At 47.3% G+C, this 19,471-nt stretch overlaps 1 protein-coding gene across 11 annotated transcripts in view; it reads right to left on the bottom strand.

Annotated features, from left to right (window-relative positions):
- Arid1b (AT-rich interaction domain 1B) overlaps positions 1–19,471 on the bottom strand; it is a 356,041-nt gene that overhangs the window by 49,993 nt on the left and 286,577 nt on the right. For 7 of the 11 annotated variants that reach the window (XM_087642968.1, XM_087642981.1, XM_087643007.1 and 4 more), the window contains 2 exon segments: positions 14,705–14,884; positions 1,515–1,842 (listed from right to left, as the gene is read on the bottom strand). In XM_087642968.1, coding sequence (XP_087499094.1) covers positions 1,515–1,842; positions 14,705–14,884 — 508 coding nt within the window. 11 annotated transcript variants of the gene reach the window in all.

The raw sequence follows: 19,471 nt of genomic DNA, 5'->3' as shown, positions 1-19,471 counted from the left end.
GGAAGTAACTTGGTGTTATGAACTGCAACAATGGGCAGTTCATTTCAGCATTCGCAATGGAGCAGCTGTGCCAGCCTCCAGCAGACTGTCTATTCAAACGTTCCCTGTGGTCTGGCGGGTCTGGCTGCAGGGTGGACACTCAAGGTCAGGAGATTCTGAGTGAGTGTAAAGGGCTAAGACAGAACGGGGAGGTAATGATGGAGCTCCATTTGATTCTTCACAGTAAACATGACAGTGTTCAGAACAGAATGAGATTCAGGGGCTCTGCGTTCTCGGAACATCAGCTTCAGAGGGAAAGGAACAGATCTAAACACATGCATGTTCACCAACACCACAGAAACACAGACATCTAGACTCACACATATTCACAGTCATTCACACCAGACACCTCAATCTATCTAAACGCATGCAAGCACACAGACATGCCCAACAGGCACAGCTAAATCCACACATGTTCATGGATACCCCCAAAGACACAGAGATACATCTGAATACATGAATGTTCATAGACTCACACATATGTACACACATACATGCTTGTACAATCAGCTCTTCTGTCTCGGACAAGTCAGGATTTTCTTGACTTCTGAAAGGACCACGGAGATCCAGAATGTCCAGTGTGCCTTTCAAAGGACAGACCTGCTTCTGGCTCCTTCTAAAACACGCCCATTTTTGCTTCTTATATTTTAAAATTATGTCATTTTGTGGCAGGTCAAAGACTTAAGAATTAATATTAAGAATTAGGGTTAAAGCCAAGGACAAAAGATAAAGTTTTAAAGTCAACCAGCTTAAACTTCCTAAAATATTATTTTTGCTTTAACAACCACATTTTGGTTGGGACAGAAAACTTTCAGACAAAATATAAAATTCCATGCATACTTATTTAGACCAACAAACAGGACAAATATATACATATGGAATTTCAACTTTTTTGGGTGGTGGGGGAGACAGGGTCTCACTGTGTAGCCCTGACTGGTCCAGAGCTTGCTATGCAGTCTAGGCTGGCCTCAACTCTTAAGAGTCCTGCCTGTCTCTTGTCTCCCAGAGATGGGATCAAAGGCATGCACCACTACAACAGACCAAAGTTTCTACTGTATAGAATCTTACGGTTTAGTTTAACTGTGTGTATATGTGTGTAAGCGCATGTGTGAATGGACATGCTTGAGTTATGTGTGTGATTTCATGTTTTCTTTTTCAACATTTTAGATGATAAATAGTTACGTTATAGTGTTTTTGGATTAAAACTCATTGTTTGAAGTAGAACTGAGCAGACATTGCCTTTTATGTAAGGCGTGGCTGGTCTTTTGCCTACAGTCTTAGGCATGTCAAGCCATCTCTCACAATGACACACCCACTACTCAGACTCCTTCCTCAGTAGATCAGGAAGCACCATGTGTCTCTTCTCTGGTCTCACCTCACGTGTAAAGTCAAGCACTGCTGCTCTTGACCACGACAGGAAAGGACGGCTAGTGTTGGTCCTGTGTCTCACAGCCTGACCTGTCTTAGAGGCTTACCTGCTTTGGGCTGAGTTTGCAGCAGCCTGCATCACAGCCGCGGCAGCTTCCTGGGCCTTGCGGTTCACAGTGGGCATTGGTGGGCCCATTCCTGGCCCTCCCTGTTGAGACATGCCAGGAGAGCTGGGGGGGACGCTGCTCATGTTTCCAGGAAAAGGTCTGCTCTGCATCCCAGCTGATGGCATTCGTCCCAGGGGCATAGCACCACATGGCTGGGTTGGCCCTTGTCCATGCATCTGGTTGTTGGCATTGATGCCCATACCAGGCCCTGGGCCGCTGTAGCTTGCACTGGGCACCCCGCTATATGTTGGGGTTCTGGAGTAGTTGCCTAAACAAAAAGCAAAGACAAGTTAAAGCCTTTTATTTAAATGTTCATGACAACATTCACTGCAAATATATTCTGCGCATCGATGTGCCCACCCCAAGGTGCGATTCACTAGCTGTGCTCCCTAGTTGTTCTTCCTTCTCCGGCAGACATGGCTGCATTCCCAAGGCACCTGGGGAGCCAACTCAGTGACAGACAATGCACCAGGCTCCACAACACTGGGATAGAAAGGCTACTCTCAGAACACACTGTAGCAAGCTGGGTTGGGAACTTGGCCCAGACATCCCAGCTATAGGGGCAGCTGAGGCAGGAGAATCACATGTTCAACCCTGTTTGGACCACTAGGAGAGTTCAAGGACAGCTTGGCTACTACAGTAAGACTTTGTCTCAAAATAATAAGGCCAAGGGCTATGAACACAAGCCAGCAGGAGAGCATTTGCTTCACAGGCACAAGGCCTTGGAGTTAATACCCGTGCTGCAGAAATGCCCCAGCCCCAATGTCATCAACGTCTTGGATACCGTGCACTCTTACACTTCACCCAGAAGTGTGTCCATAGGTCACTGAGGCCACCTGGTCACACCCCACCTCCACCTAATTGTGGGGCAAATGCACTGAGGTCATATAACTGATCCCCGCTGACCTCACAGGAAGGTGTCACGTGCATCTTCATTGGTCCAACATGGCTCTCCTCTGATCTTGGGTTCAACCCCAGACTGAGTGGCTGGTTTACATACATGGTGTCATGTCTTACGACTCTAAGCACTGGCATGCACTGAGCACAGGGAATGGTGGTGTGAGGAGAGGAAGGTGGGGTCCAGGTGAAGCCCATGAGCCCTCGTCACCCCTCCCACTCTGGCTCTGGGAGGCAGTTGCAGGCCTCCAGCTGTCATAGCAGCTATACCTCCCCTCCCGTCCAGACTCTTCTATATAAATTACATCATGTACATTAGAGGAAGGCATGGTACTGCTTCAATAACAACAGCAGGTATTAATTGCTGAGCCAAACTCTGCAGTAGACAATTGGTTAAAGTGTTGTTCTGCCCCATGAGTTACGCCAGTTCTCTCAAGAACCAAACACGTGACTGTTTTTTCTTTTTCTTTTAAATTTCTTATTTAATGCATGTGAGTGTAGCTGTCTTCAGACACACCAGAAGAGGGCTTCAGATCCCATTACAGATGGTTGTGAGCCACCATGATGTTGCTGGGAATTGAACTCAGGACCACTGGAAGAGCAGGCAGTGCTCCTAACACTGACATCCCTCCAGTTCCCTATCCCCATCACTGTTTATAAATAAGGAAAACCTGACTTTGGAGGTTAGAATTGAGGCTCTTGCGAACTGATTCCAGAATCCACTTATTTAATCAAGGAAGCATGCTGTCTCCCAGTAACAAAGTGTTGAAATAATATAAATGTAAAACAAAAACAAACAAACAAACAAACAAACAAACAAACAAGTGTCTGTAGACTATAGACAGAATTCATCAACTGTTCTGACTACATTCTGGAACATTCTTCTATCCCCTACTGACAACAGATACATAGAAATGCCAGAAACAGCTCCAGGTACAAGGGAAATAAAGTTCAATGTCTGCAGCTGGGAAGCTCCCAAGTACTATGCAGGTCCCTGCACATCAGCATATGTGGGTAGCCAAAGGATGAAGGGAGAAATACAAAAGCAAACCACATGATGGGGCTGAGTCTGTCTGGGACGGAGGGGCGGTGGGCTTTCGTCTGCATAGGAGGCAGTGGAGGAGAAACCTCAGGTGCTGATGTAGGACAGGCTCTGGGGCGGGGTGAGTCCTGTGCTTACTGACTAGGGACTCTTGGGAAACCTGCCTTCAGTCTTCTTCCTCTGACATCACCCTCTGGAGACTTGTCACCTAGGCATTAAGTCTCCAGACACAAACTGTGACAGGGGTTCCTGGTAGCTGGATGATGGGGTAGAGGCAAAGGGAGCAAGCACAAACCATCAGGACAGTGGACGAGCAGCAGGAGAATGGTCAAGGCAGCTAAAAGGACATCATGGAGCTGGAGGGGAAAGGGAAGCAGCTGGAGCGGCAGGCCTGAGGGCCACTCGTCTGAGGCTGTGCACACTGAAGACGTGAAGGAGCTACTCAAGGACTCAGCACAAACAAAAATAGACCAATAATCAGAAAAACAGAGCCTCACTATTACTATGGGTTAGGCTCAGTTCCAAGCTCTTCAGAAACAACTCTTTGATTCTTTACATGATGCCCAAGAAAGCATGTCTTTGAAACTTTAATTTTGGAAGTGAGGTCCTTAAGACCTGGGGATGCCAAGTTACCTGTTCCAAATAACTGAGGGAGCCAGGGTGTGACCTGGGTGGGCTGTGAGTGTGGCTTGGAGTGCAGGTCCTTTGTACTGTACGGGGCCTCTTCAATGCTTAACAAACAGTACACTTACGTAAGCACACCATGACAACATTCAACAGGTTTCCTAAATCCATACAGAGCAGAATAACCTCTAGACCTGAGGAAGTGGACACTTTTAGTTCGTTGGGTGCTTGCTGCTAGGCACATGGTGGGTGAGCTTTCTTCTTCAACTGTCTGTGAAGTACGGGCTGATATTTATGGATGAGGTGGAGGCCTCTGTTCATGCAGACCGTGGCTGGCAGTCTGTCTGCCAAGGGCCAGAGAGTAAATATTTCAAGCATCAGGGGTTCCTGTATTCCAACTACTCAGTTCTGCCAATACAGCTTACAGCTCCAAGGTGGCCACATGTAGACATACAGTTCCGGTAAGTGCATCTTTACAAAACAAGATCAAAATAAAAGGGAAATAATTTGCTGACCCTTGAAAAAAGACCAGTCCTGAGAACATGCCTCCAATCTATTACTCTGGTCTGTAGTGTCTTTAAGTAGAATGTCATTACAAAGGCTGAAGTTGGACATGGGAGGATTCTAAAGAGGCAGACCAGAATCCAGGACCTCAGTGAAGATGAAGAATTGAGGGCCTTGAGACAGGAGGATAAAGGTTGCAATATGAGACAGGCCGACAGTGGGCCTTACACCAGAACACAGCACTTTTGCAAAGCTGGAGTATACAGAGATAATCAAGCATGTACTGTTTTTTTTTTTTTTTTTCTCTAACAGGTTTAAAACACAGTGAAATGCTCACAATTGCAAACTCCTTCCAGAAAGTTCTGAAGTGGCTTCTGAGTGTTCTATCCTCTGGGAGCAGACAAACTTTTGTAGAAATAGCATCTTCTGGATCCTCAAGAAAGCTGGTTCAGTAAATGCTCCCAGTGAGCAGGAACTCCTCCTCCCCTCCCTGACCTTATAGCCCCTCACCTGTAGCATCTGAGTTATAGCTTCCTTTCAGCTTTATTTTTCGCCAAACAAAAGTAAAATTTATAGTGTAAGCATGTCAGTAACTGATTCACATGTCCACACGTTACTTGGAGGCTTCGTCACACCTTCCTGACTCTTTATAAATGACTTGTGAGTTGAAGTCCTTTTCTCCAGTGAACATCTTTCCTTTTGAAAATGATTCTGAATCTTGCTTTAAAATGAGTATCTAGACATGGCCACTGCAAACTCTTCTATATTCTTAATGCCATTTGACCAGAGAAGGATGTTCCATTGTTGAGCTCTGGTTCCTGTGGGATGAGGGCCTAAAAAGCTGGTGTATGCTGGATCTCAGTGAGCCCAGTGGGGAGAATAACGCAGCCTTACTGACTGCCCTGTGCCTGGCTCCATGCTCTCATTCCATTGACTATGGGGCTGGCTGCAGCGGGGCTCCAGCTTGGGCAGGCCACACTCTGACATATGAGGCAAGCGTGGGGCCCAGTCACATGGCTCTCATGTGTAGGTCTGAGTTGATGCTACTACCACTGTGTCTTCAGCTTGTCTCCTTCAGCCAGTTGGGCTGACTCAGAATCACACGCCTCTGTTGGGGAGAAGAACTACAAAGTCCCCTTTCTTTTCCTTAAAGACATTCCTCTGACCCAAGGGCAAGGACAACCATGCTTTCTGAAGGCTCCAGATGGTTTCCCAGGGAAAGCTCAGGTTTTAGCATGGGTTGATGAGCCTGCTTCTGACGCTGCCTAGCAGCGTGACCCTCACATGTTACTTAACTTGCCCACACAGGGCTAAGGAGGTTCGATGTTAATGGGGAACAGGTAAGGTTGCAGCACGGGGCCTGCCGAACGACTGTCAGCACTGAGCTCAGGACACCAGTGCCACCTCCCCCACCAGCTTTAAAGGTGAGTGGATGTTGCTGGGCATGACCCACCCTGCCCTGTATAGCCTATAGCTCAACTCCCTCTTCTAGCAAGCAGAATTCAAATGTGTAAGCCAAGCAAAACACGAGAGGAACCGCCAGGAGTGAGAAGCGCAGTCTTCTTCCCATGTTTCTCTAATAGATTAGTAATTTGCTGGCACCAGCTCTGACAGAAAACAGATGGATGCAGCATTAGGCACAATGAAGGCAGCAGATGCTGGGCCAACCCACCTCAGCTGGACTGCTCCTGCAGCCAAGTCCGAGAGCCCACCGTTTTCAAGTGGGTTCATCTTGGCACACCAGCTTTGGAAAATCAGTCACAAATGAATTCAGATTTCAACCCACCAGGAGTTCCATTCAAGCACCAGAGAGAGGAAGCAGCAGCTACACTCTATTTAAGTCACCACCGTTATTTTAGGAGGGCTGCAGATAATTCTGTATCTGCCTCAAGCACGTTGGGATTTGGTAGTCACAATCAATACCTCAAGTTCCTGTTCTTAAACCTACTGTTTCTCCTGTCACATGAGATCTTGTGCCTGGGCTACAAAGGCCCTGTTTTATTCTCCTGTACTGAGGGGACAAAAGGGATGTGCTGCAGAACTCAGACACTCTGCCTTGGTACTACAACCTGCATGAGAGTTACACGCTACGCAAATACATATTCACAGGGCTGGAGAGATGGCGTCACGGGTAAGAAAGCAGATTGCTCCTGCAGAGGGCCTGGGATCAGTTCCTAACAGCTCAGTCTGTAACTCGAGTTGCAAAGGATCTGACACTGTCTTCTGTCCTCTGTGGGCAGCGGGCGGGCCCACTCACATACATCTGCTTATGACCAGGACTTAGCACTTACCTTGCTCCTTAGCCAATGTCCCCATGTCAACAGAAGTCCTACACGAAGTCCTAAATATTGAAGTATACCTTATAGATAATAAGTGGTTCCCTTCTGTAGTCAGTCAGCAACACACCTCAGATTCGCCACAGCGCTAAGCAGCTCATGGCTGTGATCAGAGGTCTGCTTGTGACCTGTTGCTAGGAATTTTTGGCAGTTGTGAGCGGAGCTACGTGTAGATGTATTTTTGTTTTGCTTCTCTTCGGAGCAAGCTGGATTGCATAGTAGGTGCGATTTTAACTCAATGGGGAGCTGCCAGGAGCCCACCATGTGCTCTGAGCACACAGCCATGAGGTACTGCATGGCAGTTACTGATGGCAGCCTGGACTTGAGACTGTCATCTGCTCAAAAAGTCCTGGCCATTCTAACAGGCACAGGACAGAATTCACCATGGCTTTAATTTTCATTTTGCTTATAACAGATAACTAAGTATTTTTTAATGTGTTTTACTGGTAAAAACCTTTCTGTATTTGTAACAACAACAAAAAAAGATACATTAAAAAAATCCTCAGGAAACTCCCCTTTCTACTGGAACCTACCACACAATCCTCTTTGGGTCAAAGATCAAGTAGTTAAGAGGACATCGAATGGAGGTTGAATATTAAAGTCAACTGATCTTTCTGAATCCTACTATTTGAAGGAATACTGGATTGTGCTTTGCGCTGGTATACAGGACATCTTGCTTTTCCCAGGTCAATATGCATTTAAAACTCCTTTAAACGATAAAGTTTTTACTCATCCTGTACTAAGCTTGTTATTCCAGTATCACTCTCAACCTCAGGAAGTTTCCCTCCCAGCCCTGCATGTGTTATTAACAGTTCTTTTTTTTTTTTTAAACCTAATTAAAAAGTAATGCAAGCTCATACATAAATAAAGAAATGGCAGAGTTAGCTTTTGTTTCGGGTACTGCAGATGGGACACTGCGTGCGACTTGCCTCTTACGCACTGCAGAGTATCCCCACCCCACCCCCATGGCAGGCAGCCATGCCTGGGCTGGATTCCTCTCCTTAGCAACAGTCATTCAAAAACTTGTTCTTTGGAGGCTCTTAAATGCCTGGCCTGTGCCAGCTGCTGGGCATCCAACAGTGGACAGAGACGGAGAGACAAGGTGGGCCAAGGAAGGAACAAAGAACGTGTGCCTGGCACCGGGATGGATAGAGGAAGAAAAAGAGACAGCCGTCTCCAGAGCGGTGAGCGGAACAGAGGGGAGAGGTCACTGTCTCACCAAGGCTGGCAACTAATGCAGACCCCAGTACTCCTGGAAGCAACCAGGTGCCAGTCTGACAGTGGGCGGACTGGGTCTGCATGTCCTTCAGAAAGCTGTGTGTTGCTCCACCTATGGACGGGTGATGAATGGCCGGTAACTGTTCAAGTGCAGCTCCTGGGGGGGGCAAATGCTTGTAGTAGTGACTACTGCAAGGAACAGTGAGTTTGTGAGGAGACAAAAACCTCTTCTATGTGTTCTGAATCAGCGAGAGGTCAAGATGGCATAGCATTATATGCCTTTCCGATGTACAGACCTAACTGTATTCCTGAGGGGTGACAGAAGAGTGGGCAGTGACATGTATGTAGTATGTATGTAAAGTCTTCTACCCCACACTATAGCCAACCTTGTATAAAGTGCCATTTTCCACAACCAGAAACAAGGATTCCGAGAGTACGACACTCATATACCACACATGCTGTAGGAGCTTTGTGTCCTTGTGTCCAGAGGGGCTGCACCAGACACAAGGGAGAGAGGAGGCAGCAGGGGGCACCTGCTGAAGGCAGCCAAGAGGCAGCCTTGACCTACTCCACTGGCTGTAGCCTATGGCATCCTCCTGAAAAGCTGCTGGAGGAGCGTTCTTAGTGACCTGTGACATAGAGTGTAGCGCTGCCGGCTTTCATTACAAAGGGAAACCAGGACCTCTCAGGGGTCAAATGTAGAGTTACCTTACATGGTTTTCATTTAAGTTAATCTGCATTGTAAATTCCCAATATATAGAATTTGATTAACTCATGATGATGATCAAGTCTAAGAAATATTCATATTTAAATTCTGTAATATGGAGTCTTCCACTAGCAGCCTCCAGATGAAGATGTAGAACTCTCAACTCCTCCTGCACCATGCCTGCCTGGATGCTGCCACACTCCCACCTTGATGATAATGGACTGAACCTCTGAACCTGTAAGCCAGCCCCAATTAAATGTTGTCCTTTATAAGACTTGTCTTGGTCATGGTGTCTGTTCACAGCAGTAAAACCCTAACTAAGACAGTATCTGTATCTGTCTGAGTCAGCTGCTGGGTGGGGTCTCTCAGAGGACAACCATGTTAGACTCCTGTCTGCAAGCATAGCAGAGTACCATTAATATGGTGCTTGCCCAAGGGATGGGTCTCAAGTTGGGCTGGTTGGCTATTTCCTCAGTCTCTGCTCCATCCCCTGTCCCTGATTTCTTGTAGACAGGGTAAATTTTTGGGTCAAAAGTTTTGTGGAGTGTGCTCTACTGGGGTTCCTGCCTGGCTACAGGAAGATGGCCTCTTCAGGTCCCTAACTCCAATGTTGTGTGTCAAAGCTAAGGTCACCACCATTGATTCTTGGGCACCTCCATTATCCCAGGTCTCTGCCATGCCCTGGAGATGCCTCCTACATCCCAACCTATATCAGTAGCAGATTTCCATTCTTTCTCATGACCATCTTGCCATTTCTCCTGTCCCTTCCCATATCTGCCCTTCTCCTGCCCAGCCCTCCCCCCTCTGTCTGTCACTTATGATTATTTTATCCCCCTTCTCAGTGAGAGCCCAGCATCTTTACTTGGGCCTTCCTTGTTATTTAGCTTCTTTGGGTCTTTGGAGTGTAGCATGGGTAGACTGCATTTTATAGTTAATATCCATGAATGAGTGAGTATGTACCATGAATGAGTATGTATGGACCATGAATGTCCTTTTGGATCTGGGTCACTTCACATTTTTAGGATGATAGTCTCAAGTTCTATCCATTTGCTGGCAAAATTCCTGGTGTTTTGTTTTAAAAGCTGAACTTCATTGTGTAGATGTTCCACCTGTTCTTTATCCATTTTTCAGTTCAGGGACATTAAGGTTGCTTCCACTTTCTGGCTATTACGAATAAAGCTGCTATAAACATAAAAAAACATTCTGTAATGTGCAAGCTAAATTTGAGCATCCAAATATGACTCGGCCACACTAAGCAGTCTGGCAATGCGATGATCTAGTTCAGTTTCTCCTTAGTAAGTAAGACTGAGGATTAGGCCTTCCTTTAATTGAAAACAACATGGGTAGACTACGGGATGAACGTCAAAGGTTAGCACAGCAAGCATATTACCAGATGTTTCAAGAGGAAATGAAGATGGGGACATGAAGGAAAGGCCTGCATAGAACAAGCCTCTGGAAGACTAACCAGGCTACTGACAGTCAGTCTCTTGCAGAGTTGGGGGACCAGGTGCACCCCTCCTCTGGGAGGGAAGAATGCACTGAGTCTTCAGACTCAGATGGGACTTTTAAGAATGAGGCTGGAAGCCCTGGGTCACGGTGACACTGGACGCCCATGTGGGACTCTCAAATGGCTAGCACGCTGACAGTTTCTGACATTTACACCTCATGTCCCTGGAACTGAGATAGTTGTAAAATTACCATGCAATTCACAGTCCTGGAGCAGCACACACTTCAGCTGAGTATCATTTGAAATTTGCTTTGGCTGGATTTGTGAGAAAAGAAGGAAAATCTAAGACTTAGAGGGGGGTCTCGTTACCTTAAAGAAAGGCCTTAAACCTTTCTGAAGATACCTTTTCCAAAGTAACTGGAGATTAAACTCCTTAGATTGGTGACAACAGCGTAACACTGCAGTGCCAGCTCCAGCCCATGCAGCTGCATGTGGTGGTCTGCGCAGACTCCAGATGCACTTACACGAGTGGCAACTGGTGCGAATCCAGCCTCAGTCACTGTTGCCTGCCTGAAGGCTGCTTAGTCTAGTGAATGGAGCTAGACCCTTGGTTCTGGCAATAAGGGACAGTCGTTAAAAAATATCTAAGAGCCACACAGTGGTAGCTCACGAGTTTAATCCTGTACTTTGGAGGCAGAGGTATGCTGACCTCTGTGAGTTTTGGGCCAGCCTGGTCTACAGTGTGAGTTCTAGGACAGTAAGGGCTACACAGAGGAAACTTGTCTTGAAAAAACAAAACAAAACAAAACAAAAAAACAAATAAAAATTCGAGGCTGGTCAGTGCAGGATGCTTTTCTAGGGAAGACAAGCAAAGTAAAAAGGCTATGAAGACCAAACTGGTTTTTGCCCTCTTTTTTCCAAAATCATCATTAATAATTAATGTTAATTACATAATTCCCTTCTATTTGCAGAAGTGAGTCCCTGAGGCCCTCTCTCCTTGTAAACACTTTGCAAGGGTAGTTATTACATGTGTTTGCTTGAAGGTGGCAAAGTGTTATTTCATAAAATATGCTGTAATTAAACACACGTTTAGCTTGGTTTCTTATTTGTATACCTAATAATTCAATTTTATAGCATTGCGATATATTTCTAACACCCCATCTCTTCTGTACCTCCCAGCAATTATACTCCCAATCTCCTTCACGTTTCTTCTTCATTGTGAATTTTAAATTTTAATTGATTTTTTTTTTTTTGAGTCAGAGATTCACTTTGTAGCCTGGGGCTGAGCTTAAACTTGTAGCCATCCTCCTGCCTCAATGATTACAGCTGTGAAACACCATGCGTGGCAGGTTCCTGAGTATTTCTGATACTTCTCCATTCCTAAAGCTCCAAGATGCTATTCCTGGAGGGAAACATCAGACTCTCATCTCCCAATACTCACTGTCTGAGTGCACATGGGAGGGGAGGGAACCTGACTGCAGCCCTAGAGGGAGGCAGGAGCTTGTGGCCAAAGTAGCCTCTGTAATCCCTCACCGTGGGTTTGAAGCCTGGGCCTGCCTGTGGGTACAGAGAGCACACAGGTCAACCTGTCCCAGTCTGGTTTTCTCACCTGCGAAGTGACGATGGGTCACTCAGAACAGCCACTGCAGAGAGGATGTGTGTACCTGTGCTGGCTTGGTCTCTTCCTTAGAGAAGCAGAGAAAAGCTGTCTGCTCCCCTGGCTCGAATGTGAGCCCTGCTCAGCACATAGCCCGTGCTCAGTGGTGTGTATGGTAGGTATTGCTTTGTTCTTGTTTTCCCCAGACAGTATCTTGAGATGTAGCCTAAGATGGCCTCAAATTACAGTGATTCTCCCGCCTCTGCCTCTGCTTCCTGCGTGCTGGGTTATAAGCACGGGCCACCACATCCGGTCCCAGCTTCCTTGGCTAATCGGTTTTGTGGATGCTACATCTCACACTAAAATGGGCCAAAGCAGCTGGAAAATGTCTTCCCCCAGATGAAAGTCGTCATGCTAACAGACTGAGGGATAAGACTAAGGACCTGTCTTTCACGTCCGTGTCTGTCTTACTGCATGCAACCTTAACAAGGCAGCAGCCAACTTCTTTACTGAAAGTGTGAATACTCGTGAGGAAGAGGGGAGAAGTCTCTTACGGTGGTGGTTGGTGGGGTCTCTGATTAACAGACATTCCAAGGAGGAACACATAGCAGGACATTCCCTGCTTGCTTGAACATGCCAGTCTACATGGCCTGTGTCATTTCATGTCCTTTAAACAAGAGAGGGGCCTGGGATTTGAACTCGGGCAGAGCCTAGACATTAGTTTTAAGCTCCCTAGTGCCACTGTGGCCCCTAGGAGGGGTCATCTCTCTGGGAGGAATGGTGGTATTGATGCCACACAGGATGACAAGGCCAGAGGGCCTGAGCTGGAGGGGCTGGTAGAGGCCCTTCCTTATTCAGGAGCACACAGCAATGTGGGAACACCAGCCTTACTTTACTCCAGCAGCTCCTTGCTGTCTGCTTGTTCCAATAAACCCACAATGGGCCTTCCTGATGATATACCCCATTGATGTTATGGAAAAGGCCCTGGACCAGGAAGCAACTTACTTCCAAGGAGACATAAATATGTCCTTCTGGGAGAGAAGGAAGTCATAGGAAGAGCTCATGGTTTCTAAGATGCAAAGCAGTTTTTATGAGCATTTGCCTGGCTCAGTGCTCTTAAAGGAAGGATAGTCCAATGCACTGACTTGGAGAATCTACAGGATTTACTAAAAAAAAAAAAAAAAAAAAAAAAAATTCATTCCTCAGCTGTGGTCTTCCCTGATCTCAACTCCTACAGCAGAGCCTGCACCTTATACACATAGAATTTCTCAGAGATCCAAGGAAACCCAAGCGCCAAGCTCATGTGTGAAGCCTGCAGGATACTGCATGAAGCTCAAATGGTAGCCGTGGTTCTGAGAGCAGGGCTCAGCCTTATCCAGTCACATAGCAGGAACGGCCCACAATTCTGTACCTTCACAGTTTACAAATACTTGTCCAAGCTTCTTCCATGATAGCTAAGGAGCCCAGCTTTGGTTGTTGTGAAGAGCTTGCTTGGGCCTGGTGTGGGGTAGGCACGTGGGATCCCACAGTGGCCTGGCTTGGGGCCCACCTCAGCTCTGCTACAAACTGCTGCCCGTCACTCCTAGGCTTGCAGTGCTATCGTGGAAGACTTCGTGACATGCTATGAGTTCAGTCATGCTAACCCTAAGTCTCTGTCCATCTTGGCCACATGCAAGTGAACAAAGCAGGACGGGACCACTCGGAAAGGGTTACTGGGTGTCCTAAGAGTTTTCCTAGCACAATAAATCAATGTAGAGTAAAGAAATTGCCACATCAATAGCTCCAAGAACACCTCATAAGGAGGGAGTGGGGGGGGGGAGAGAGAGAGAGAGAGAGAGAGAGAGAGAGAGAGAGGCAACACACTGGTGACACACTGCTTACAGACTGAGAAGGACTGGCTACTGAGAAAGCCAGGGTCTCCAGGACACTTGCTGATCCTCAGAAATTCCCAAGGGCTGGCAGGCCAGCCACTAGGAACCTCAGCTTGTTTACTATGGAGACGGCGATCCCAGTAACACAGGCTTCCTGTGGGTAGGCCCAGCTCTGATTGCAGGACAAACTGGACAGTTGTCTTAACTCTGCTGAATGTTCTGGCGTTCTCAGATACAAGGACTTCCAGCACCTGTGCCAGATTACATCAGTCTTCCCAAATGATCCATTAATGTCTAATTTCAGTACACACAATATATGCAGGAGGATAATTTAAACGCTTTACAACCCAGCAGGGCTCTCCATACTCCTAACACTTCCAGGAGGGCACCATGGGAAATGTGGGTATGGCCCTGCATATTTCCCTCCCCCCTCCTCCCTTCCTGCCTCAGGCCTGCATCCCTGGCAGGGTGTGTTCTGTAAGGACGCAAGGGTCAGGTTAGGGGGCTCCTGCACATGTGCTGTAGCACCTGAGGGAAGCCCAGACCTTGGACTGGACACACTCCACTAAGCAGGAAGCTTGTGGTCTTAGGGCAGCTACCAGTGTGTGTGGGGGCTGTAAACCTGGGCCAAAGTTTAAACTGGAGACGTTCTGGGGATGTATGAGGCTATGCCTTTCTATACCATCATGGAACCGAGTCTACTCCTTAGTGAACAAGCTCAAATGTGAGCAAGCACTGAGCACTAACCATCACGGGTTCACATTAACCTCCTTGTCCACCATAGCAAACAACAGGCTGTATGTTTATACCACTAAAACCTCGGCAAGGACATTACGAAAACCCTACCACCTTCCACCATGCATTTTGGAGAATGTCTTGCTTTGTTACCTTGGGGTCCATACTGGCTCATCTGTGGACCATACGTGCCACTTGAGTTACTCTGCTGAAAGTTACTGATTCCAGGATGCATCTGGCCCCCAGGAGAAGGGTGAGGTGACATGGATGGTCCTGTCTGCTGAGGTCCGTACTGAGACATCTGAGGGTTTCTCTGTGTGCCTGCCATAAAACCTACATGGGAACGAAGAGAAACACAGAGAGGCAGGTGTCTTATCACTGCTGTGTACACAGTGCCCAGGGGATTGTGTAGAAAGTAGATGGGGAGAGACTTGGTACCACCAGACTCCCATACAGAAACTCCAAAGGCATCTCAAAGCAAGGGTGGAGCCTGGGAGGGTGCCCTGAGGACACCCTGGCTGTAATCCTCAACTCTCACTTGAGCTTCTGGAGCACCAGGAGTCAGTGGTCTTGATGAAAGGAAAGTCACAGGAGGTGGGGAGGGGCAGTTAGTCTAACACCACCTTTGTAGATGATCCACAATGCAACAGTTACAGTGGGGCAATCTTCACTCATGCCAGCTTGAGCAGGGCATGTGCCCTCTCTGTGGAGTACAGGTCTATGGCCCCATCCCACTTCCCTTGCACTCTTAGCTCTCTTTGCCCTCCTCAGACAGCTGTTCACTGGATTCCTAATCAGCTTGAGGACCTTGGAGGAGCCAACTCACAGTGCCCCTGCAGGGATCCCAGCCCCTCTGTGCTCTGCACCTCTGGCCCAGAGTTTCCAACTCCTACCCTTGAATCTGCTCTGCCAGTCATATTTCCCACCCTTTGTGTGATGTCATTATAGGCCTGGAAGCTTCTGTCCCTTCGTCCTCTCTGTCACACATTTGTGCCAATAGCCTGCCTTGATGATGAGGTACTCCTTGAAGGGCTCCTCTCTTCAGTCCTGTCTCTGCAAAGCCTACTCCGAGCTATGGTCTAACTACCTACAAGCCCCTTCCTCTTATTCTTCCCTACAAAGCTGCAAGGCAACTTTCAGGACTGAAGAGAAGTTATCAGAGAAAATCCTTCACTTGCGTGCATAAAGCCCTGGGCAGCTTTCCTCACTCTGGGCCTACAATGCATGGTCTGCTGGAGGGCTGTCACACTGACCCTGGACTATAGCTTCTCTTCCTCCTCCACAATGTCCTCCGCTGGCCTACCTGTCCTTCCCAGAAGATGATATCAACCAAGGCTTACTCTCTCTTGCCCCTACTCCTTAGATGTCTCTCTGTGTGCTTAGTGCTTCTATTGCTTTTCTTGGCTGCCCAAACTCAGGTTGAGTCAGCTTTACCATGCCTTCCTCAGATGCCTTCACAGTACTTTTCGCAGCCTGTACGGGCTGCATTATTAGTGTCTGACCATGGGCATGTTGTGTGCGTATGCATTTGTCTGGGTGTATCTGTTTGCACATGACGTGAAGGACTGAAGTTGACACTGCGTGTCTATCTTCCTTTATCAGCCTCATCTACCGAGACAGAATCTCCTGCTGACCCAGAGCCTGGCAGTTCCAGCTAGCTCAGCTTGCCTCAGGAATCCAGCCTCACCTCCTGAGTGCTGGGATTAGAAGCACCTGCCATATCTACCTGGCTTTTATGTGTGTTCTGGTAATCCGGCATGCCTTCATGCTTAGATGGAAAGTGTCATGGAGCCATTTCTCCACCCCCTAGGACAATTTTTCGTTTGTTTATTCCTTCTCTTATTTACTAAGAAGGTCCACAAAAGTAAAAGCCACGTCTCACTCAGTGCTTCAGCCTAAGTGTCCTGAGTGGATGCACATAGGATGCGCCCAGATCCTTTCTCCACAGTTTCTCCCTGGGTCTCCCTGCACAGCTTGCACCTTGTGTGCTCCTGCTTCTGCTTCCTGCATGTGAGGACAGGCAGAGGCAGCACCACATCCAACCACAACTGCCTTTTGACATCTGCACGGACACTCGAGCGCGACTCCGGAGCGTAGCACAGCAGGGACTTGATAAATAGGTTTTTAAATGCACCAAGAAAACATGTATTTAAGTTATTCAGAAATGTGATGAGTCGCTTAGGCCAACAGAAGTGTGTGCTCAGAGTAGCACTGACAAAGGGAGCCATGGACAAGTCTCAAGAGCAGTGTTGGGTGAGTTTCTCAGTGGAGGCCCTGGCGGGGCAGAGGCAGCTGTGCCTGCGGGAGCCTCTGTGGAGCCTCTGCAGCTGCAGGGAAAGGCAGAGCTGCCTGAAGGCGGTGTAAGCCGGGGAAGCAAGGTTACAGGGTGACAGACACCACGGTCTGTAAGAACAAAGTGAGAGTGTTTAACATGGCTTGTGCCTCAGGAGACTAAAGTGAAAGCAGGGGCAGCTTTCTTCTTCTTATCTGATTTAATCTACTTATAAAGAGAAATCTTATGGAATCGGGCTCTGCTGGCAGCTCCTAGAAATGTTTGCTTTGCCAATCTGAAAGCAAACAGGCATCAGAGCACCAAAGTTACTGTAAGTGGCTGCATCTTCAGACATTATAAGAAACAGCAGCCAAGCTTCACTGGAGAATTCTCCAGAATTTTCAGAATTCTGGTTAATAAAAACGTTGCTCAGTACCATGGTGACTGGGTGCAGTGGCTTCCCTCTTGGAAGGTCAGGACAGCAACAGTGGTCCTTTTAGCACTCGACTGTTCCTCACCTGTGAAGGTGCCACTGCTTAAGGACTCACTTGATACCCCACCAGACCTTACAGCCACTGTGGCTGCTGGGACGTGCCCTGTGGCTGGAAGTTGGTCATAAAGGTTCTAAGAAGTCTTGCCTCAGCAAGTTACCGAATTTTTGGGCATTTACTCAATCCATAAAGATACATACATCTGTTGACATTTCTGCTCAAGTGAATTCAAATTATCATCTGCATTGTGTAGAAAACAAAATTTGTACAAAAGGCTTTATTTAAAAGGAGGCAGAGTGCAAAACATAAATCCTGGGGACCGTGACAACATCAAAATCCTATAACTTAAGAGACAAAGCTCTACGGGGTATGGCCTCTACCTCCCATGTAGACATTGGGATCAGAAAGCCAATTTTCCCTGTGGTCTTTTAAAATGTTTAAATTATAAGGAGTTCCTTTTCTTCTCTATGGCCTCATGCAGGATGTGGCAAACATTCTATTACTGAGACACATGCACACACACACACACACACACACACACACACACACACACACACACACGGTGGGGGGGGGCGCACATTCTATCACTGAGCCACACAGGCAGTCCAGCAGAGCTTCTTAAAATCTTATTTTTTTTCTGTAGGAGTCACCCCTTTCCCTTTGCCTGTGCCCTACCACTCCCCTGACTTGTCTTAGCAACCACCAACTGGCTATACTGGGCTGTGGGCAGAAGGTCTTGTTCCAGGGTTGTGCTGTTAGCAGCTCAAAATCTAGTTGGAGAGTCAGAGGTTTAATGAGTATACTGTAGTGCACATTCACTGCAACTCGTGACTGGAATCCCTCCCAGGCCGCAGCTGTCTCCTCTGAAGTGAAGATCCCTGTGTGGCTCAACAGAGCCAGCATGGGAAAGAGTTCCCAGCTACAAACACCAAAGCCTTTTGACTGCTGGACAGTCCATGCAAGCAGATACAGTTTCCAGCCAGAAAGAATAAGTCAGTGCTATTTCTGCATCTGTCTTACTTCTGTATGTGGAATCTGCATCACCTGGGCACTTAGGTGTGCACACATTCCAAGGGGTTTAGGAAGGGTACATCCTAGAAAGCAACCTACTTGTTCTGCTTCCCAAGGGGCTCCTGCCTAGGGTGGCCATTGCTTCAGTGTATTCTCTCTGAGGCACTCATGTGTACGTGCATGAGTGTACACGTGTGTGTGTGTGTGTGTGTGTGTGTGTGTATGTGTGTGTGTGTCTGTCTGTCTGTGTTGTATTTTCTACTTTTATTCTCATAAGTAAATATGAATACTGGGCAAAGACTCCTTTGAGCTTGGTTCTACCCCTCATCTGTACACATATCTGTTACTGTCTCCTGACCAGTGTCCCTCTCACAGACAGCAGTGATCTCCCAGCAGACAAGGGCTTACAGTTTTCTCTGTAGTTTGCAGAAAGTGAGACTGCCGGCCAGATACTGCCACAACAGCAGAGTGATAGGACTTTGGATACTTCCTCCATGTGCATCATGAGGTCTGAGGTGGAGTGGTGTTTGAAGTTAGAAGTCAGCAAAAGGCCCACACAGCGATGTCTAATTCACTCACAGCTACACGCCAGCACCAACCCTTATGAACCTTTCTAGTTGTTTCTATTTGGCAGTGAGGGGAATGGGACTCAGGACCTAATATATTATGGACATCTACTACTGAGCTACACTCCCAGTTCCTAAGACTTCCAACATTTAAACACTGATGGAATCCTGACATAATCTTATAAAAGCATTGGTGAAAAGTGAGACAGAAGCTGCTGGAAACAAGGAGTTTCTACTCTGTCTAAGTATAGAAACAACACATACATGTTTATTTTTGTTTCCTCATTTGTGAAGTGGGGACAGTTTTATTTGCCTCACAGGAGTGCTGCGATCGAAAAATATATCATCATAAACACCCTAGCAGCGAAAGTTCCCAACAAAGACTGCTGATGGCAACTTGCCTGTCCCCAAGGCGTCAGCAGGAGAGGAGGTCTGGGCCAGAACAGCATGGTTTAGGGTTAGTTCTGGTGTCCAGGTCAGCTGTGTAGACAGACGGCCATCAGATCCTTAACACCTCTGGCCTCTCCCTTCTCATCTTAATAGTTTGAAGCTTGACAATGGACTAGCAGGCTCTCATTAG

Source organism: Rattus norvegicus, chromosome 1, assembly GCF_021556685.1.
Source record: "Rattus norvegicus strain SHRSP/BbbUtx chromosome 1, alternate assembly SHRSP_T2T, whole genome shotgun sequence".
NCBI classification, from domain to species: domain Eukaryota; kingdom Metazoa; phylum Chordata; class Mammalia; order Rodentia; family Muridae; genus Rattus; species Rattus norvegicus.
This window is presented reverse-complemented; position numbering and strand designations above follow the sequence as displayed.